This window comes from Lactuca virosa, chromosome 7 (genome assembly GCF_052849685.1).
Source record: "Lactuca virosa cultivar CGN04683 chromosome 7, Lactuca_virosa_CGN04683_v6, whole genome shotgun sequence".
Taxonomy (NCBI): Eukaryota; Viridiplantae; Streptophyta; class Magnoliopsida; order Asterales; family Asteraceae; genus Lactuca; species Lactuca virosa.
The window spans coordinates 122960213-122983014 of NC_136432.1; the positions used below are offsets into that span (position 1 = coordinate 122960213).

The window sequence follows — 22802 nt, forward strand, 5'->3', positions numbered from 1 at the left end:
CAACCGGTCCATGAACCTCTGCATTTTCTGCAAGTGACCGTTGATGGGTTCACTATCCTTCATCCTGGCTGTTATCATGGAGGAGATTATTTCATACCTCTTTTGATGCGCGCTCTGATGGTACATTTCCATCAGATCCAGGTGCATCTCATAGGGGTAGATATCTTCATAGGATTTCTGGAGTTCGGGAGTCATAGTAGCCAACATAATGCAGGACACTTTAGTAGCATCCCTCTCATGTGCATCATACTCCGCAATCTCCTCAGGAGTAGCAGTGGACTCATTCATAACCTTAAGCTCCTTGTCAAGGACATATTCCTTGTCCTCATAGCGGGTAATCATTCTGATGTTCCTAATCCATTCATTGAAGTTAGAACCATCAAAAGTGACTTTCCCATACAAGTTCATTAGGGAAAAGGAGCCTGTAGGGTTTGAGCCAGTAGTAGTGTTGGAAGACATCTGAAAAGAAAGATAAGTTTTATTAGATAAAGAGTCCTTAATAAGTCACCCAAATGAAGTATTAAGGTTAGGATCCTAAAAACTATTTCATAACTTGGAAGAGGGATGCCGTAATCCAAGCTATAAAATATTTGAAGGTAGGTAAATGACGATTTACCAATTTCCACCATTATAAACGAAATAAATTATTAAGTTTTAATTGGATTTGAAACTCCTAGATATTTTGAGATACATTGAACTTTCAATGGCATGTTTAACTCTCGATTGTGCCCTCTCAAGTTTGTGATTGGGATGCCGAGGATCATAAACAAGGTGTGAATAACCATGCAAATTGACTTGGTACCCTTAATTTTATCACCTAATCGATGTGCCGGTTAACCACACGCGCTCCACCGATCTATGATAAAACTTAAGTCACCCTTTTCCACTCTTACTAGTCCTAGTTAGTGTGCCGGCTAACCACACGCGCTCCACTAACGACTTGGTAAGGTACAAAGTGTAATTTCATGGGTTAGCACCTATTTCACATTTTCTTAAAGTAACTAAGATTGAGAATTATTAAAGTATAGTTACTTTATAATTTCATTATACTTTTAATGAGGATTTAAAGTCCTTGTCCTACCCGTTCGGCTAACGACCCTCCACCAGTAAAGGAAGCGGTGGGTGAGAGTGGACACCCATTAAGCTGCCATTTTATAGGCAACAACCTTATACCCCCCTTATAGACCGGCTTCGTGAATGAGACCTACTAACGGTAAGACTGACTTATTTTTATACATATATATAATAATTAAACTTTTAGCATTATAGAAGTATAAGGGTTGAATTTTAAACTTTTAAAATTCTAAGGTTCAATTTGGAATTTAAAGTATTAATGTGTGAGACTTTACAAATTCCAAACTTGAGGGCAAGTATTGAAACTATTCAAGACTTTTCATTTCATAACTTATGAGTTTAATGGTCCATTAAAGTAAAGACTCCTCACTTTATGTAACCTCTAATTCTTTAATGACACTTTTAAATAAGTGACTTTTGGTTATCCATAACTTGAGGACAAGTTACGGACTCCATCATTAGGCATTAAGATCAACAATCAATTATCAAACAATTCAGCAAATAATTCCTAAGATCTAACCATAACTCATAAGAACATGAACATTCATATCAAAATTTCAAGAATCCTATTAACACATATAAAACATGGAATTTTGATATTAGCCATTGTAAATGGATTAGCATAAGCATTACACCATCTAAAACAAGTTTTAAAACACCAAAACAGTTTAGGGTAATGTTTCTAGTCCATTTCCAGCAGCAAAACTCGAAAATCTGCATTCAGGGGCTCCTACTTGTCGAGTGCAAGAACCTACTCGACGAGTAGGATGAATTATCACATGGACTCGGCGAGTCCCCCCATGGACTCGGCAAGTTCATGCAGCAGATAGCAGATTTTTGAGCTTTTTCAACAAGTTTGCATCAAGTATCAAGAAAAGAAGCCTAGGCTCTGATACCACTGTTGGGTTTTGAGCATTCTAACACTCCTATGGTGTACATGCAACCCTAGAAACCTTGGATCTATGTTCTCTCTAAAATACATGCAAATTTGATTTCCAAGGTTTACAACCTAACTAGCATGTTATGTGGTACTTGTAATACAAAACTTTAAGTAGAATAACATACCTTTCTTTTTGTGGTTGATTGCTTGGAGTTTTAGAGCCTAGCACCAATAGTGTGGATGCCTCAAGTGGTGTCACAAATCACCCAAAACAACTTGGAAATACTTGAAAGAATATGATGCTTGCTAAAATCGGCCCACCCTTGTTTCTCACACACCCTAGTGTCAATTCTAGAACCAAGGACCTCTTTATATACTATGGAGGATTAGGGTTACACCCTAATACCCATGACTCTTCATTTACCTAGGATCCATGGGTTAAAAGCTCCATGGACTTCCATATACTCTTAGCCCATCCTAAATAAATCTTAGCCCATTCCATATATATGCAAGAGTCCATATTTAATTAGTTCCATTTGATCATTAAATTAATTCCAAAAATCAATTCTTGATCAACACTAATTAAATAATATTAATATATTATAACAAATAATATATTAATGGATCATAAACATCTTATTCTCAAAAATATATCCATACAAATTGTTAGGTGAAGTGCAACCCAAATGGATCATGCCGGGTCGGGTCAAGTTATACCAAATATAGTTACGGACTTAGACACCTTATCCAACACACATACCATACACATATCATGCAACTAGGAGATACGGGCCCCACCCACTCTAATGGAGATTCGGGCCCCGCCCTCACTCCACTATCTAGGAGATTCGGGCCCCGCCCACACTCCGCTGTCTAGGAGATTCGGGCCCCGCCCACACTCTGTTGTCTAGGAGATTCGGGCCCCGCCCACACTTCGCTGTCTAGGAGATTCGGGCCCCGCCCACACTCCACTACTAACAAGCATACACGTATCACATAGACAACAAGTATATCTACTCCTATCAAGCAGTCACATATCTATACTCAAATAATACTACGAGATTCGGGCCCCGCCCACACTCGGCTACTATGAGATTCGGGCCCCGCCCACACTCGAATAATAATGAGTTACGGGCCCCGCCCACACTCACATACATAAACAAACACATACAAGTATCACACAGACAACAAGTATAGCAATCCAACAATCTGACTGATATCTATACTCTGATAATAATGAGATAAGGGCCCCACCCACACTCAACTACTAACATATCACATATACGAGCCGACCTTGGTGCCTTAGACCCGTTCCTACTGATGGAAACTCACCTCACACTGTTGGAGTCCCGCGAATAATTCTCTGGATGCTAGTTGACAGATCCATAGACTGTCAACATCAAAATAAAACCCAATTAACCATTTGGGTTTCCAATGCACAACTCTAAAAACCCCATTTATGGTAAAAGGACCATCTTACCCCTATCCTAGTTTGGTCCAAGATTGAGGCCCAAACTCATACTCTGAAAAGCCCAAAATACCATTAGTCAACCAAAGGCCAACTATGGCCCAATTTTCTAAATTGGGCCCAAATCCCTCACATGGTCTTACTTTAAAGGCCCAACCATTTATTTTGGTCCAAACACTTGGCAATACAATAGTCCAATACCTCATAATCTTCAGAGCCCAAATATGGCCCATCTATTGCCCAATTTTCCAAATTGGGCCCAAGCCTTTCCAATGGGCCTTATCCTAAGCCCAATTCAATATTCTAGTCCATACTTGTTCTTGGATGGCCCATCCAGAGTCCAGACATCTAGGCCCAACAGGAGGCCCAACTCAAAACCCAATACAATTAGGGTTTTCACATGAAATGATGATTAGGGTTAAGTGTTCTCACTTAACCCATTAAGGACTTAACCCATTAAGTCCATTATTCCACTAAGCCATCATACAAAGGAATCAACATATGTCATAACTTCAGTCCACTGGTCCACACGCGGGTCCCGATAGGTCCAAACCAACATTTTCTAAAATTAGGGTTTTCTAAACCTTAATTAGGGTTTCTAGCCCAATAACGAACTAGCCCAGTCCAAGGTTAAGTGTTTAGGTCCATTAGGGTTCCACTAGGCTGGGCACCACCTACTGCCACCTCGGGCAGTGGTGGTCGGTGGCGGTTCACGGCGGCAGGCGGCGGTAACCACCACCTTGAGGTGGTGGTTCATGCCCAAAAATGCATATACAACTTCCCACCCCTAAAATAAATGAAAACACACACACAACCACCCTTCACGGTGGCTGGTGGCGGCAGAAAAGGGTGGCAGTGGCGGCAGCCACCACCTTGAGGTGGTGGTGGTGGGTTTCCGGCCATAAAAATACACATATAAACCTCCCAAATACAAAAGCCTCATGAACACTCGAATATACACCTATGTAGCCACCGCATAGGCGACAGGCGTCGCCGGAAAAGTCGAAACAACAGCCCCACGGCCACCGACGACGGCAATGACGATTTCCGGCGTCACACCCACTGAAAAGAACGAGAGAGGGAGAAAAGATGAGTTACAAGCGAACTAACCATGCGTTTCTAGTGGCTCCCGACCCTCACACGACGAACACAGCCCTCCTTCGGTCTTCAACGCACCTCTCGGTTGTTCACAACGTTGTCAACAGCGGTGGCGTTCCGATGGCGAGGAGTGGCGGCAGCGGGCTTGACTGATCGAAACACGGACGAAAAAGAAAAGGGAGGCGGCGGCTGTGAAAGCTCACATGGCGGCTGAGGATATTTTCTAGGGTTAGGGTTGCGTTATGAGAATGGGAGGGAAAGATGGTATCGGTCTAATCCCGTGCCTTCATTCAAACATTTCGTCATTTTTCCAATATTAGCCCCTCCCCATAAGATCTTCTTCAATTGAAGTCCAAAAGTTACCATACAGCCCTCCATTTTGAGAATTATTTGCAAGACTGATCCGAAAATCACCTTTTAACCCTTGCCTTCATAATTTCCTTCATAATAAGTCCTAATAATTTCCAAAAATTATCACAATTAACTCCCGTGGCTAACATCCCTTAATTATTATGGATTTAGGGCTCGAATAAAATAATATAAAAATACATTTCTCATCCCGGGGTTCATATTATTTATTTAGTAAATTTGATCTTATTTATTTATTTAATAAATGGGGTGTTACATGTTGACTTATAGTGTTGGGCCCAGCTAGGACTAAATTGATGTGTTCAATTAGAAGTCCTATATCATCACAAATAAGAAAATCGGGAAACAAAGTCTTGGACAATGAGATTGATTATATTCCATGTCTCATGTCCGAATGATATCTTGCAAAATGGAGGATTGTATGATCACTTATCTTAGGACACGTAACTAACTGGGTCAGAATTCGACAACGACTTTTGGAAGTTACAATTTGCTGATCGATTCGGAAGTTATATTGGAAATTATAGTTATAGACTTATCCAAGTGGGAGACTATTGGATTAGGTGTCTAAGCCTATAACTAAAATTGGTATATACTTGAATTGATAGTAACACGGTCATTTTGGGTTGCCCTTAAACCTAACAATTGGACATAATGATTTTAGAGAGAGAGATTAATTTATTATGTGAGTAATAAATTAAATAAATGGTTTATTCATGTGTTATGAAAATAATATATATTAATTATAAATAATATTATTTAATTAATAATTAATCATAAATTAATTAGAATTAATTTTGGGATTAATTGGATTAATTAAAAGTACAGGGACTGTTTTGTTATTTATTAATAGTTGAGAAAAGAAGGCTTTGGAACCCTATGGAGGAGATGGAAGAAAATATCTAGGGAATCCCTAGAAGATTTCGTCTAGGGCCTCTTGGGCAAGGGGTTATGGGCTACTTGGTCACCAAGCAAAGGATCTAAGGGATTTCCCATTAACCCTAGCTTTGGCACCAAGTTTCCTAAACTATTTAAGGAGCATCCGTGTCCTTGATTTCGTCCCATGCTTCCCTCCACTATCCTTGGATGAAATTTCCATCCTCTCTCCTAAATCATTCTCTTGTTAGCGTGGGTATGATTCCATTAGAGGCACGACACTTGTGGTGCTTGCTTCCAAGAGATCAATAAAGAGGAATTCTAGTTGTTTACTACAACAACTAAAAGGTATGTATTCCTAAAATCCTTTAATCATGATTTCAAAAATACCCTAGGGTTTGCAGGTTTCTTTTTGACGTTCTTAGTTATTGGTTCAATAGAGAAAACATAGATCCTATTTAGGTTGCATGCAAACTTAAGGATTTTATTTTTGTTTGTTTACCTAAATCCCATCAGTTATGTAGTATACAACATGTCATTATGATATTATTTTTCATTCAATTGGATAATATGAACTGTCCTTCAATATTCCCCATCTTCCCTTCAAAATGCCAAAACATCGTTCAATAACATTTCTTGCTGCTGAATGTTTCAATAACATTTCTTGGTGATGAATGTTTCGTGAATATCCATATCCCTACTTCGTTTTAGTCCTCCAAATGTTCCAAGCATATGACATAACTGTTTAAGCGCGTTCGAGACATCCTAATTTGTGATATAGACATGGTGTCACTCTCATAAACTATTTTATGTAGTATTGTGTATCAATCTATATTTGAAAAAATCCGCTTAATACGTCGTTTATCTATATGGTTTTTGAACAATATTAACAGGAGGAGTACAAAAATGTTCAAAACCACATTCCACCATTTCAAAATCAATGAAGTTTGCCTTTGTCTATGATTATATGTTGTTAAACTAGGTTAGGACATTTTCCTATTCATACAAATTTATATCACATTGAGAGTGTAATGTAATTTCCAGCTAGTAACTATCACATTGAGAGTGTAATGTAATTTGCAGCAAGTAAATATAATTTTCAGTAATGTAAACAACACCATTCATTTTCACAAATGTTGATGTTAAAAATAGATGAACAAAAACATGAAGCATTTGTTGCTGTTACACGCTATTCTAATTGATTAACGAAGAACAATTTGATTTTCAGGAAGATAAACAACATGGTTTTCACAGAACCAACACAAAAACGATTTTGCATAATCATCGATCTTCATAGAAAACAACAAGATGCTCGATTTTAACATAAAATTGATAAATAACAAACTCGATTTTCACTGAAATCAATTTTCAGGAAGATAAACAACACAATTTCGACTTTCACATATTTGATTTTCACATATATGGATTTTCACAGCAAGAAACGAGGTTCAGTCAGTAGAAAACCATCGATTTTCACAATAATTTAAGAGGGGGAAAGAGAGCGCCAGAGAGCGAGATTGAGAGACATCGAGATTTAGATCGATAACTGTAGCGATACACATACCTGGCGAAGAGATGGAGAAGATGAGTTGAGTGTGATGTCGGCTGCAATTCGATTTTGATGAAGAGATGGAGAATATTAGTTGAGTGTGATGTCGGCTGCAATTCGATTTTGACGAATACATGAGATATGGTTTTGGTTTTTAAACGGTTTTGTTAAAATAAAAAGGGTATAATGGTAATTTTTCACTTTCCTTGATGATATAGAATTATTTCCATCATTTTGTTTGAAGGAAAGTATTTTCCTCCATATAAATGAACTAGGTATAAGACATGTATTACATGGGTTAATTTAAAAAAAAAAAAATATAAAGGTCTAAATGTTAAGAACTTTGGAATTATAAAAAAATAAGAAAAATAATGAATTATTAAAATTGATTTTTTTTATCTTTTAAATTTAAATAAATAAACAAAATAAACTAATGAACTTTAATTTGGGAAAATTAGAAGGCAAATTCATTAATGAAATTGATATTCATTTATTAATATATTTATTGTAATTATTACATTAAATTATTATGTTGAATTTATTAAAATAGAAAAACCCATAAAATGACATGTGGAATAAAAATTAATTCAAAAAAAATCATAAAATAACATTACACAAATTGAATGAGAGGTGACATGTGACAAAAAAAAACTTTCATTTATTAGAGTAGATGTTTTCTTATTATTATTTTTTTTTAAACGGCAAATCTAACTTACTCCTAAACTACACCTTAAATCCACATATGTCCACGACGGGACTTGAACCCTCAACCTCAAGGAGGGAGGGCAACACCAGATACCGCAGGGGGTTAGAAGTTTTTGTTAGATGTTTTCTTATTTAGGATTCATTTTTCCTCTTTAAAATCGAACCAAACTCCGAATTGAAGGGAATAGAAATCATTGTTCCTCTAATTTCAATCCTGTGCAGAGTTAGATTTTTCTTTTTTCTCAATGTTCTAATGGGCTTATAACTTCAAAAGCAGATTTAGTAAAGTTCGGTCCGGTACTCCGGTCCATATGATTAATTAGAGCCTGAAGATCAGCTTCGCTGTTCCGCCTTTGTACATACATCAACAATGGCGCCTGCCATTCTACATTTGGTACGTAATCCATACACGTTCTATTAAATACTTGTTTGTTTTTCATTTATCGAGTAAGCTCAAATCATCTCTGTAAATTGTGCTCTTCCAGAGCCTTGGGTGTAGCAGTACAACAAGGGCTTGTATTTCTGAGGTAAAAAACTAAAAACCCTCTGTCTTTGAATTCGTTATTACAGTTTGTTTTTTGTATTTTCTTACTAATTTTAGTTCAATTCTTCTGTGTTTTCGAATACAATGACAAGTTGAGTAGAAATTAGAATTTGGTCGCAGAATTTTTGTGCTGAAATCAGGAAAATCGGGTGTATTTTTGGTATTGAACCCTAAATATCACAATCATGTTGCTTTCCTTGTATAATCTTGCAGGAAAGAAACCAAGAGAAGGTGAAGCTCTTAGACAACATAAAATCCATCAAGGACAAAACGGTCATTTCCAATTCCCAAGAATCAAAACACCATAAACTTCCTCCACTAGTTAGCGCGCTAAAAGCTTCATCCGAGCAAAAAGTTGCAAGTTTTCACTTTCCTGGACATAACAGGGGTAGAGCAGCTCCTTCTTCATTGTCTAATCTCATTGGACTACAACCTTTCCTCCATGACTTACCTGAGCTTCCAGAACTTGACAACTTATTCACACCTGTGGGACCCATTTTAGATGCTCAAAAGCAAGCAGCTGAATTGTTCGGAGCTACAGAAACATGGTTCTTAGTTGGGGGAACAACATGTGGAATCCAAGCATCAGTTATGGCTACTTGTTCACCAGGAGATACACTAATTCTTCCAAGAAACTCTCATATCTCAGCTTTTTCTTCCATGGTGTTATCTGGTGTTATACCAAAGTACATTACCCCTGAGTATGATTCTGATTGGGACATTGCTTCTGGTGTTACTCCTTCACAGGTATGTTTAGACCTAATTTTTTCATAAACTGGACTCGACTACACAAGCTTTTTAGAAAACTCAAAAATTCTACATATTTTTACTTATGACCAAATTGCCCTTTTCAGGTGGAGAAGGCAATGAAAGAATTGGAAACAAAAGGTCAAAAACCATCTGCAGTTCTCATAACCTCCCCTACATACCACGGAATCTGCACCAATCTCCAACAAATCTCCTCATTATGTCATTCCCAAAATACCCCTCTCATAGTGGACGAAGCTCATGGGGCCCACTTCGCCTTTCACAACTCCTTCCCTCTCTCAGCTCTCCAGCAAGGCGCCGATCTCGCCATTCAATCAACCCACAAAGTGCTATCATCTCTCACACAATCATCAATGTTACACGTGTCAGGAAATATTATAAATCGAGAAAAAATATGTCAATGTCTACAAACCCTTCAAACCACTAGTCCAAGTTATCTCCTTTTAGCTTCTTTAGATGCCTCCAGGGCTCAAATTAGCGAAAACCCTAAAATTTTCGATAAAGCTGTTGAAATAGCCACCGAAGCAAAGTCCCTCATTAAAAAAATCCCCGGAATCGGAATCCTCGATTCCGGTGTCAACATCGGAATCGATCCTTTACGGATTACAGTCGGAGTTTGGGAGCTTGGGATATCGGGATTTGAAGCTGACGATATTTTGTATGAAAATTATGGTGTGGTTTCGGAACTTGTTGGGACCCGTTCGATTACGTTTGCGATAAATCTTGGAACGAGGAGAGACGATGTTGTTAGGCTTGTGTCGGGGTTAAAGTATTTGTCGGAATCACGGATTCCGATTCCGATTCCAATTCCGATTCCGAATGATGTACGGGTTTTTATGGGGATGTGTAGTGAGATGAGATTGAGCCCTCGAGAGGCGTTTTTTGCAAGTAAAAAGAAAGTGAGTTTTAGAGAAAGTGTTGGTGAAATATGTGGGGAATTGGTGTGTCCGTATCCGCCCGGAATTCCATTGCTGATTCCGGGGGAAGTGATTACGGAGGTGGTGTTGAGGTATTTGATGGAGGTGAAAAGTAATGGTGGATTTATTAGTGGAGCTGCTGATTCCAGTCTCTCCACCATTGTTGTTTGCAGTTGATTCTGTGAATAGCAATGTACTTTATTTAATTTAGTGTTGTATAGATAAAATATTAAATGGATAAAGGATGTATCTTTGGAAAATAAACATTGATTCTTTTTTTAGTGAATGGATGTTTAGAAGTGATACCGAATAAAAATTTAACAATTTATTTAAGAATTGTTATAAATTAAAATTGTGAATGACCAATGATTAATAAATAAACAAATAACTTTCAAAATCTTAAAAAATGACCTTGTTTCATTAACTTTAACATCATCTTCTTCATGCTCTTCATTTTTCTGTAATTTCTTCAAAGCTTTAAACTTGGCTCAAGATCCATTTTTTTTAAATCTGTGTACAATTTTCAATGTGTAAATTATTAACAAGAATGTGATACCATAATATGAGCATCATCTAATCAAATATTGTTGTTCAGATGAGATGAAACAGTGCTAAAAGCAAATGCCTCCATGAAGATTTAAGAATAGAGCCATGTAGGTTGTGTGGGCCCAAATTCATTTTTATTACAAGTATTAAATTAAATCTTAAAAACCTTATACAGCAAACAAAATCCACAATGAAATTTCTGCCATTATGACTCTTTTTGGAAGGAAAAAAAAATCAGGAACTTGATCCGTAGAAAATTGCAAATATAGGGACCATTTTTGCGATTTATACTAAATTTGAAGTATCCGAAGGATCCAACATTCAGTTTCCATTTTCCAATGATGGGAATTTGTCTTGAAATGCATGTTGCTTTCGTATTTCAATGGAATTTATAATCAGAATAGAGTTTCGGTAAGTGGTTTTTATGTAATTACCCATTTCTTTTTCAATTCCACCTATTGATTTGATTTTTTGTCTTTTGTTGTTTTTTTTTTCTTATTTTGTTTTTTTTGTTTTTAATTCTTTTTTAATTATTATTATTATTATAAATTTCGTACAAAATTTTATCATTCGGACAACATTATAAATTCAAACGGTTATATAAAATCGGTTTTTAAATATTTTTTTTGTATTTTTTAATTACGGACAAAAAAGTCGTTCGAATTTTATAATGTCGCGCGAATTTATAATGTTTACCGAATTTTAAAATGTCATCCGAAATTTAAAATGTTGTCCGAATTTTTCTGATTATTGAAATTTATAATACTAATAATAATAATAATAATATAAAATAAAAGGAAAAAAAAATAAATAAAAATAAATAAAAAATAATGTCAAATCAAAAATAAAAAATTGATTTGATTGATGTTATGGGGGTAAAATTGGTTAAGGAGATATTTATAGCACAATCCTTCGGGAATTGTTTTCTAATCTCGTGGCAAACACTTTCGCACGAAACCGTTGAGCTTGTAAATTTTTTATCCTAATTACGTTTTATTTTTTTAGTTTACCATAATTTTAATATAATTAGGTAATTAAACTCATAATTTACCAATGATTGCAAAAAGTAAATATATTTAACACTACTTTAGTTACGTGTAATATATAATTAACGCAACTTAGGGTGTGACGCTTGACTTACGCACCAGAGTCTTTTTACTTATGTTTATTTTTCTTTAACTCTTGTATATAGAAATTGAGATTTAATTTTTTACTGTAAATTTATATGTCGTTTCCTGAAATAGCAATTCTGTGACCACTTTAATTATATTTTTGTAATTATGGTAATGTATACAGTTAACAGAGAAAATGACGTATAAGGGTAACCACTTGTTCATCTTGTTCGTATTTTGTAATTTTCGTTTTTTGTTCGTATTTTGTAATTTTCACTTTTTTTTATACTTCATGTACCATTTAACTTGTTGTAGGTGCTCACAAAAATCATGAAGGTTTCTGGCGACTTTCTCATCTTTGGCGACTCTCCGGTAGTTTTATCCAGCGAGCCTCCGGCCAACGTGAGTTTTCCGGCGACCCACCACCATGAACCATCACCATCTTAACCAACTTGAGCTGAACACCACCTTTTACACCTTCACCTTCTCAGGATATTTTTCTTCATCTTAACCACATGAATTTCCGGCGAAATCTGGAACACGTGAACTCAAAACAAATCAGATTTTTTCAGGTTTCGATTTGAAACATGACTAGGGTTTCGATTTTGAAGAACAGTAATAATGAAGCCCGATTTTTTCAGGTTTCGATATGGACTGTGTTCTTTGTGTGTTTTCTTAAGATATGAAAACAATATCTGGAAAATGCTCTTCATTTTTCGATTTCGATCTTGGATTTGAAGCTCGATTTTGGATCTTGGATTTTGAAACTCGATTTTGGATATGGAATCTGTTCTTCAGATCTGGAAAATATGGAAAATGTGGCATATGGGAAGATGGCAGCGGGTTGTGATGATGCTCCACTGTAACAGGTGGTGGTGATGGAGGAGTGCTTCACGGTGGAGCTTGCAGATTCATGGTTTTGAAATCGTCGGAAAACTCATGTTGGCCCGAGGCTCACCGGAGAAGACGACCGGAGAGTCGCCGGAGCTGAGAAAGCCGCCAGAAACCTTCAATAGCAGGTTGTTTTTGTGAACACCTACAACAAGTTAAATGGTATTAAAAAAAAAATACCAAATGCGAACAAAATGAACATTTGTTTACCCTCATAAGTCATTTACCCAGGGTTAATTTATACAAGTAATGCTACTTAGGGTAAGGGTGCATGTCTTACGCCCAATGTAGTCTTTATACTTATGTTTAATTTTCTTTAACTCGTGTACACAAAAAATGAGATTCAATATTTTACAGCAAATTTATAAATCGTTTAATAAAACAGCAATCCATAAACTACTTCAATTACAAAAATGTAATTAACACAATTTATATAATTAGCTCAATGCATACAATAACGTTGGTTAAGGTAAGGCTTCTATCTTACACCCGAGATAGACTTTATATTATGTTTATTTTTCTCAACTCTTTCACATAAGAAATGAGATTCAATATTTTACTACAATTTATAAGTTGTTTCTTAAAATAGCAATCCATAAAAAATAAATAACTAATACCAAAAAAGGTGATAACTAAAATGATTTAGCAAATAACTTATTAAATTTGATATGAATCATATAGATCAAATATTAAGTTGAGGAGTTCTTACAGGTCTTGCGTATGTGGGACCAATACGTGTCGTTACTACTATATATGTTTAAAAATAGGAATAAGCATGCATATATGCCCAGGGTAGAATCGTAAAAACTATACAAGTTTAAGGTTTTCTAGCAAGTTTGACTTTAAAGGAGCGGAGAAACCGGTGAAAATGATAAAAGGAAAATAGTAAAATTAAGAAGTTGCATGATAATTATTGAATAAACCCTAAAAAAAATTAAAAAAATAGGTAAAACCATTAAAACTCAAAAAACTTAGGGTTTTCTTATGAACATCCATCCAAAAAATCTCATTCCATCTTGTAAGAATATTATTAGTAAGTTTTAAGTTTTTGAAAGATCGACATTGAATTCCCAAAGCTAGGAATGTCTCAAAATATTTGTTGCTCCCGGAATTCAATAGAGCGATATGAAAATTTAATTCAAATCGAGTTTAAGAATATATTTCCTAATTGGAATATTAGTAGATAAACACTTTCCATTTTCCATTAGATCGGTATTGATGTGGTTCATGCAAAATACAACATGAATATTGTGTTGAAAAACAAGTCCAATTTTACTCTTTTTCATTTTTATTATACAAATCCGCATTTCAAGTGAATATGTATGTCTTATAGAGGCACTATTTAAATGTGAAGTTTCCAACTTTTTATATCATACTAAATGATAGTAACCATAACAACAACAATAAAACTTCTAAACCGAAACGACCTAACCAACCTATAATGCTATAAGTCCAGATTGCCAGCTCATTTTAGTCCTACCACCATATCAAAAGTCTGGTCCAAAGGACCAGATGTAGTACCTAATCAAGATCGGGTCTAAACCTCAGACCCAGTCTTTTACACATCTTTACAACAAGACATCAACAAACAAACTGTAGGGCCTCATCCTGAGGCCCTATGTGAATAAAAAAAAAAGTCTAATAAGACATATCAACAAAAGACCATAATGCAAAATACCATTTTTTTTAAAACCCCCTTTCTATAAACAATCAAAATCATACTTTCTCTTCTTAGCTTCCGGCATACCATTTCGGTTCTCCGCGGGACCCGCCCACGCTAACGGTTCTGCTACAAAAAACACGTAAAATCCAAATTTACATTTTTCTTTACACGTAGTAATAATTACTTTAATTTAGTTTTTTTTTTTTCATAATAGAACTTACCTATTTGCAAATTCAAGTTGTCTACCGGGCCCGCCCATGCTATCGGTTGAACTGCAAGATGTAAAAAATCACTTTAGTCGATAATAGCAACATACTTACATATACTTTAATGATAATAACAATTTACCTTATTTTTTAATTTTTACTCATATGTTGACGTGTGTATATATATATATATATATATATATATATATATATATATATATATATATATATATATATATGTTTTAACCTATAACTACAATGTACTTGCATTTCACTACAAATATGAACAATGTAACTTATTTGTTGGATATTGTTATAAGTGATAAAGAAATATAATTTCGTTGTTATATTTTGTAAAAAAAAAAATGTAAGTTGCTATTATAGGTAAAAAATTAAAATACATTGCTTATAATGGTAAAGATTGGTTAAGAGAAAAAAGTACATTGCTAATTTTTGCAAATTATATATTTGTTTCCTATAAGAATTAACAAAAGATATTTTTAAATTTGAACCCTAAAATACCTCGTTCTGGATTCTGAGAAGGACGTTTTTTCACATAATCATCGCGTAAAGGTTTTGGGATTTGAAATGAAAATCGGTTTATTGCAACTCCTTCTGCATGTTCTGGATGGCTAGCCAAATATCTGCTTAATAAATATATTTAGGAACCATTTTATTTTGTAATATAAATATATAATACCAAAAGGACAAAATACAGAAAAACATTTGTAATTTACTAATTGAGTAATTTCACCATTTTATTGATTTAATGACTAACTATTTTCTATAAAGATTAAACCATTATGCTATTTTCACCGTTTGGAAAAAAACTGTTTTCCCGGTTTTGATGATGTCAATTTACAGAAAAACACAATGGAATTTCATGTTTTAGTCACTAAAATATTGTTTTTTTTTTGTATAATTAGCATAATAATAGTTCAAAATATGAGTTCAGTGACTAAATCGATAAAATGATGAAAATACAACATGCTTTTCTATACTTTGCCTATATAAAACCATAAAATGTTAAAAACGTTTTCTTTAAATGGTCAAATTAAGTAGAGCAAATTACATTTTTAGTCCGTGTGATTAGTTGATTTTTTTGGTTTTGGTCCAGAAAGGAATCTTTTTTACATTTTTGGTCCCTCTCATTGACACTGTCACTTTGTAAGTTAACCATTCACGAAAAGTGACCAAAAACATTATGGAGAATGAAATAGGGACCAAAAATGGAAAAAAAAAAAAAAAAAAAAAAAAAGATTTCTCTCTGAACTAAAACCAAAAACACCAACTAAAATGTACTTTACTAAAAAAAAATGTATAATATATATAATTACAGAAAATAGTTAAGATACCAAATCAACAAAATCATCAAATTAAAAATTAAAGAGTGAAGAACATACTTTTCAACTTCAGGTGTCGAGCGAAGTTTAGTACCCGTTGGTGAAGCATAATATCTAAAAACAATAAAAACATACAAAACCAACATCAAATAAATCAACATCCATCATAAAAAAGTGCATAAAAACAAGGGTTAATCTCATAAAAAACCTTATATTTTGTGTTTTTTCCGGATTAAACCTCATCTTTATTTTTATTTTTTTCACGAAAAAGAAAAAACCCTCAACTTTGCCTTTTTTTTTCCAAAAAAGAACCCTCAACTTTCAAACCGTTTCCGAAAAAATCCTCAACTTCTTTATTTTTCCGAAAAATGACTAAAAGGGCCAGATCGGAAAAAATGAAGAAAATGCAAGGTCTTTTTCATGAAAAAAATAAAGTTGAGGTTTATTCCGGAAAAAACACAAAATATAAGGTCTTTTACGAGATTAAAATCCTAGAAACAACACAAAAATATAAAATTTGGGAAAAAGATTCTTACACGTCAGCAAATTTCGAGCTCCCTTCGCTTCTAAGCCTCAAAAGCCTCTTCCACCCTGGAGGAGGCTTTGCGATATTGGGCTTATCAATAGCCCAAATTCGTGAGCCATCCTGCTCGATGTCAGTGGGATCGTCACATGAAATGTGACGATCCCACTGACGTGTGGTAGCACACAGAAACGGGTGATCCGTGATATGTTCACGGATCACCTCGTATTTCTCTTGATCAGGGATCAATCTCCATTTAAAGCAATTAGCACATTGGACAGTGAAAGCACCGACTTCCGGCACTACTCTTTTGGGATCTAAATGTTTTTTAGGAAAAGATCGGGGCTTGTTTTGGATGGATGTGATTGCATTTGAATGATTTGAAGAAGGGTTGTAAATAACCATTTGTTTTTGGGAGTCGGGATATGGTGGAGGGGCATTTTCGTCATCTTCGGTGGAATATTCGGAGGAAGAAGAAACGTTTGGGATGTGATCCGTTCCTTTGCTATCGTTGTTGGATGGGATGGTTGGGCCTTCAAGGGCGTTTTGGTCATTTTCTATTGTCTTTTGGCGGTTTTGATTGGTGCATGGCGTGATCTCATGCACTTTTCCGCCCATTTTTATGGTGAATTTTGTGGGTCGGGATTGCATTGGTGCAAATCGGAGAGTTCCCTAATGGAAAAAGAAAAGAAAATGAGGAAACAAAAAAAAAGATTAATGAAAGTAAGAGGATATTGATATAATTTGATAGATTTTTCATAGTACAATGTTGTAATAGGAAGAAATGAAAGTGGAATGCTTATAATAAACAAATAAAAGAAAGTATGTCGCTTTTTCTTGCATTTAATCCTTTCTTATAGGGCAACTTATAAGTTGTAACCGAAGAGTTTGTGACTTTATGCAAACTTCAAATAATGAAAACTCGACTCATTTTAGTATATAATTTATAATCCATGATCAAATTATCGGTAGTTAATGTTTTGATTGCATATTACTCCTTCCGTCTCACACTAAGTAGCCTCTTTCCCTTTTTATGCGTAGCCTAAAAAAACGTATTTTTATCGTTAATTTTGATATATCCTAATTTGGTAATATCCCACATGTCAACTTACAAAAACAGAAGAAAATGAGGAAAGGAAAAAAATAGATGCTTTTTGTGGAGTTATAATAATTGAAGATGCAACCCTAATCATAGGGTTAGTCATAGGGCTAAATGCAAGAAATAGTAACATCATCTGACTTACATTTCTTTCTTTTTTTTTACAACTCCCATATTTTTCTTATTAAGACATGATACTTTGTAAAATCTACTAAATTATAGTTGTTTATATTGTAGAGTCTTATATTAAAGAAAAAAAATTCTTTCGATAAAATCACAATCTTTACAAAATACAAGCAATCTTTTTAACTTAAAGGAGACAAAACTTAATCCACGACCTAAAAAGGCGTGATTGAAATGCATGAATGGAAGTTTTAGTACAACTTGAAAATAAAGAACTCTTACCTCTTAAAGCTCGAATTTTCTAAAAAATTAACTTTGATAGGTAAATGTTACTACTCGAGCTCCATGATTTCTTACTCCAAATTCTGCAATAAATTAATAATTAGTATCTAAAATACAAATTTAAATTATAATGAATAGAAGTGTATGCATTTACCTCTTTTATGTAGTTGCGAAACACATAAAACACATCACATGTTCGAGTTGGAAATTACTGAAAAGAATAATAATTCAAGAAGTTAAAATCATACATATAAGTTTAGATTAGCCCAAAACTCTATCTACAAATACATATGCATTGATTATAATATATTCTGGTTAAAATGATTAAATTTATGCAAACCGTTTGAACTCTGATTATAGTTAAATAATCTTTGTGCTTTATTACATGATTAGAAAATATGAAGCAACCACAAACATGTTTGTTATATGAATTAGAAACTCGTATAAAATAAAATTAACTTCACCTTGAACACAGTAGATTACAATGTGGTTAATAAAATATGTAAAAAAATGATCTTTTTGCATATGCTTGCGAAAAAGATATAATACATGTATTAACTAACTGATATCAAACTCATAATCAAAAAATTTAGAAAGAAAATCTTGAAAAGTATATAAATTAAGCTTCTGGATAGAAAGCTCATGTATATAGATTCATGTAAGATCTATATCAAAGTATCAAGAAAGAAGACCAAAATCCTACCTTATAAACAATACCAAAATAGATTTTAAAAAAAAAAATCAATCAGCTACAAATCAGACAACTTTTTAGGCGATTAAGCCAAGAAACAGGTTTATGCATCTCTATGCACCTGAATCTGTTCTTATAACACATAAATTCCAAATTTATAATGAAACCAGAAGCTGTCATTCAAAACAAATTTATGGAGAAATGAAGCTTGTACATAAAGACTCGTGTTGGATCCCGATCAATGTGTTAAAACTAATAAAACCCACTAGCAAAAACATCAAATCCCAATTAGAAACACAATCAAACACACAAAAAAGAGATTAAAAACGAAGCGATTAACATTCTTTTCAGATACCCATGTGAAGATGGTGCAATTGAACAAATGTTTGCTTTATTCCTCTTACAACAAAACAGATTTGAGAGTTACGTGATAAAATTGATGAGAGCGAACACAAAAGAGAAAGGAAAATCGAAAGAAATCCCAAACAGGATGCTCATACACGACAAATAATGCTAGATCGGTATCAAAGTGTCGAGAACTCTACAATTCACTTGCAGAAATCAGTAAACCCTACAAATTACTAAACGAAGATAGAACGACTCGATCAAAAGTTGTAATTGGGCAGCTTAAAACCCCAAAATTGGATGAAAATAATGAATTTTAATAAGCAAAGATATGAAATTGTCAACTAGATTTGAGAAAACAAAGGACTTCAGCAATTGAAGTACATGATTAGATGAAGATGCTTACTTTTTTCAGATAGATTACTTACTAAAGAGTAAAACAGGAGATCTGAACTGAAGATTGAAATTGGGCCGATTATCACAAGACAAATGATTTATGTAGTCTTGATGTGATTTTATGAGTTGAGGTTGGGATTGGAAGGAAGGGTAAGAACAGATATCTGATCTATAAATGCACTTCAACAAACATTTCAAGAAATTTACAGATTACATGAATTGGGTTCAGGAAATCTACATGGATATGAAGAAATAGACACAACTTGACAAAAGTATCATTAATTACCGAAAGATTTTAAACTAATTTTTACATTAAAAAAAAATAAAAAAAATAAACAAACAAATTAAAAACTAGAGGTGAGAAAAAACCGAATCATAACCAAATTAACCGATATAACCAAACCATTTTAATTGAACCATTAAAGATATGGTTCAATTTTTAATTTTGATTAATCGAATATATGGTTCGGTTATGGTTTTTATAAAAAACTGAATCATTATAAACTATTAGAATAATATAATATTAATATATGATATGTAATTATATTGGGAATTAAAAATTTTAAGGGTAATTATCAGTTGCGAATCTAGAACCGAAAACCACGTGGTTCCCAATTTAAGTTACACCGAAAAAAATAAAATAGTAAAAAAAAAAATACTAATGGTTGGCCGAGTCGTATAAAAAAAATAAACATAACTTCAATAATTATATTAAATTTATTATAATTATATATGACGGTGTCTTATATCTTGAAATATATTCATTATATCATTATCGATACTTTCAAAAACATATTTTTTCAATAATTATTGAACTAACCATGTTAATTGTAACTAACAAAAATATTGATATCAAAATACTCACTAACCGCAACTAGCAAACATAACATTAATTTTATATCTAGACCATTTTTCGATAGCAATATAACAATTTAATATGCTTATGTTTAATACTTATAATGCATAAACAAATTCATAGGATAAGTAATTAAGTAATATATTGTTTTGTAATTATCTTCACTTGTGATGGATGAGTTGGGACATCGATTCTAAAGGCTAAATAATGAAAATATCAATTTAGAATTCTAGAACTAACGTATGTTTTATTACCAATCGAATATTTTTAAATCTCAACTAATTGTATAAACTTGGAAATAGAGAAATATCACAAAGTTATGAGTTGTGCGTGGAAGCCGGAGATATGTCCTTTAAAATTTATAAGATAATTCCTAATTTTTTTGTAGATATAATTTATAATATAAGTTGCAAATAAGGTGGGTTCTAGGACCCACCTTTAACACTATACCTTTAACACTATGTACATACACCCCTAGAAATTTATTTGAAGTTAGATAGAATAAGTAATATTTTATTAATACAATTATATTTACACAATCATTTATTTTTTATAACGATAGACTTTGTGTTTTTAAATGTTTATAGAAAAATATTTTTATTTTTATATCATCTTGGATCATTTTGGTTAACAGATATTAACCATAAACAATAACCATTAACCACCTAAAATCATTAACCAAAACCAATATTAACTGATATCCAATTGTTATCGAAATACATTAACCAATTGTAATGGTTATGGTTCGGTTTTGACTAATAATCGAACCAAACCGTCTCATACACACCCCTACTAAAAACTAAAATCTAAATAAATCTTAACCAGATTCTCTGAAAATGTTTTAAGAAATAAAAATCTTCAAAAAAAAATCTTTAAAATTTAGTTTTATTAAATAAAAAATTATGATTTTATTTTTTTAAGATAAAAAATACATAGGAATCTATACATATTTGATATTTTAGCCGGTAAAAAATTCTCATCCTGTAGAAGCTTTTTAATGTTTTTCGGCGATTTTTTCAAAAATAAAATGACTTGTATTGGCGTTTTTGAAAATAAAATGACTTTAGAGTAATCTTTTCGAAAACAAAATACATTGTTTTTAAAAATATAATGAATATAAAAAGAACTTTTTCCTTTACAATATTATTAGAAAAACACCACAAAAATTATATAAAACAAATGGTCTTTATATGATTCGATAAACACAAAAACATTTTTTTATATATACATACTATGCATATGTATATACTTATATTCTAAAATCTAATTTGTAAATATCTTTTATTTTGTTCAATATTTTTTCATTCCAACTACTAATTTGTAGATTGGATCATTTACTTAAACACAAACTTTAATGGTCATACAAAACAAGATGTACTAGAATGAGTAATTGTTGCACCATCAAGATTATTTGAATAGTATTAGATTTTAATAAAATCAAAATAATCAACAGGAATTTTGCAAATATATAATATAATAAACTAGATAAAAACTACACAACAAAAACGAAAATTCGAAAAAACAACCTCAACCCCAATTATCAAACCATAAGAACAACATGGACAATAAAGGTGCAAAAATATTACACTAAGAATACAATAATATCTTTGAATTAATAGAATAACATTAAAATAAAATTGATATGATAAAACTCTAAATCATATAAGATTACAATAAAACACAATAAAATGATATTATCTCTGTTCCAGATTATCTTGATTAGAAATAAAAAAATAAATAATATTTTTTTTCTTAGGTAGTGAAAATAAAATGAGACTACAATAGAATAATATAATAATATTAAACAAAAATAAAATAATTAATATATATATATATATATATATATATATATATATATATATATATATAATTTTGAATGACCTTAGAAATAGTAGAATTTTTATGGTTCAAGACTTTTATCATATTTCTTTGCCTGTTTTAACAGTTTGAGTCCCTAAAATAATAAATATTTATTTTTTGCCTTTTTGTCCTAACATTTATCAACTTCGGCTGACTCAACCAACTTTTCTATTTTTTTTTAACCTCAATTTGTTTAGTAATCCACTTTTATCAACTTTTATTCTCACATGTAGTAAGATTTTGTTATTTCGACAACCCTACAAACAGAAAGTGTAAAAATTAACAACCAACATCATACATAGGTAGAAGAAAAAATTACAAAACAACCAATAATTTGCAAAAAAAAAATGTTACAGTAACACGCTAAAATGTTTCAAACCTGCAACATAGTATGGAGGTTTTTACTAATTACAATAAAATAATAAAATAAAATATAAATATAAATATAAATATAAATATAAAATAGTTAGCCTTAGAAATACCTTTAAATTTTGATCATGACTTTTATTAATTCTTTGTCTTTTGTTTGCAAAAGAATGAAGAATTAAAACCACTAAAATCAGTTGACGGGTGAGCATATTAACCAAAAAATCGAACCAAAACCAAATTAACCAAAAT

At 32.8% G+C, this 22802-nt stretch overlaps 2 protein-coding genes across 4 annotated transcripts; one reads left to right on the forward strand and one right to left on the reverse strand.

The window, feature by feature from the left end:
* The first annotated feature begins 8195 nt into the window (after positions 1-8195).
* LOC145123927 (uncharacterized) lies at positions 8196-10551 on the forward strand. The gene is made up of 4 exons (XM_079059110.1): positions 8196-8413; positions 8505-8546; positions 8777-9310; positions 9418-10551. The coding sequence occupies exons 1-4, from the start codon at positions 8390-8392 to the stop codon at positions 10423-10425; spliced, it is 1608 nt and encodes a 535-aa protein (XP_078915236.1). The 5' UTR covers positions 8196-8389; the 3' UTR covers positions 10426-10551.
* Positions 10552-14138: 3587 nt separating this feature from the next.
* Positions 14139-19707, reverse strand: LOC145123928 (methyl-CpG-binding domain-containing protein 2-like). 3 transcript variants are annotated; one of them, XM_079059111.1, is made up of 8 exons: positions 19501-19707; positions 18191-18247; positions 18037-18119; positions 16546-17204; positions 16070-16123; positions 15189-15310; positions 14682-14732; positions 14139-14586 (listed from the first exon to the last, which is right to left on the reverse strand). In XM_079059111.1, the coding sequence occupies exons 4-8, from the start codon at positions 17181-17183 to the stop codon at positions 14498-14500; spliced, it is 954 nt and encodes a 317-aa protein (XP_078915237.1). In that variant the 5' UTR covers positions 17184-17204; positions 18037-18119; positions 18191-18247; positions 19501-19707; the 3' UTR covers positions 14139-14497. The 3 variants fall into 3 exon arrangements, with proteins under 3 accessions (XP_078915237.1, XP_078915238.1, XP_078915239.1); XM_079059112.1 differs by having other exon boundaries at positions 19479-19707; XM_079059113.1 differs by having other exon boundaries at positions 14139-14583; positions 19501-19706.
* Positions 19708-22802: the final 3095 nt, after the last annotated feature.

What these genes read in the sequence shown, in the direction of transcription:
- LOC145123927 (XM_079059110.1), top strand. Translation starts at nt 8,390, where the DNA reads ATGGCGCCTGCCATTCTACATTTG. An exon ending in CAAGGGCTTGTATTTCTGAG is followed by an intron (nt 8,547 to 8,776) that starts GTAAAAAACTAA and finishes ATAATCTTGCAG; the next exon opens with GAAAGAAACCAAGAGAAGGT. An exon ending in CTGGTGTTACTCCTTCACAG is followed by an intron (nt 9,311 to 9,417) that starts GTATGTTTAGAC and finishes TGCCCTTTTCAG; the next exon opens with GTGGAGAAGGCAATGAAAGA.
- LOC145123928 (XM_079059111.1), bottom strand. Translation starts at nt 17,183, where the DNA reads ATGCAATCCCGACCCACAAAATTCACCATAAAAATGGGCGGAAAAGTG. An exon ending in AGCTCGAAATTTGCTGACGT is followed by an intron (nt 16,124 to 16,545) that starts GTAAGAATCTTT and finishes TATTGTTTTTAG; the next exon opens with ATATTATGCTTCACCAACGG. An exon ending in TTCTCAGAATCCAGAACGAG is followed by an intron (nt 14,733 to 15,188) that starts GTATTTTAGGGT and finishes TACATCTTGCAG; the next exon opens with TTCAACCGATAGCATGGGCG.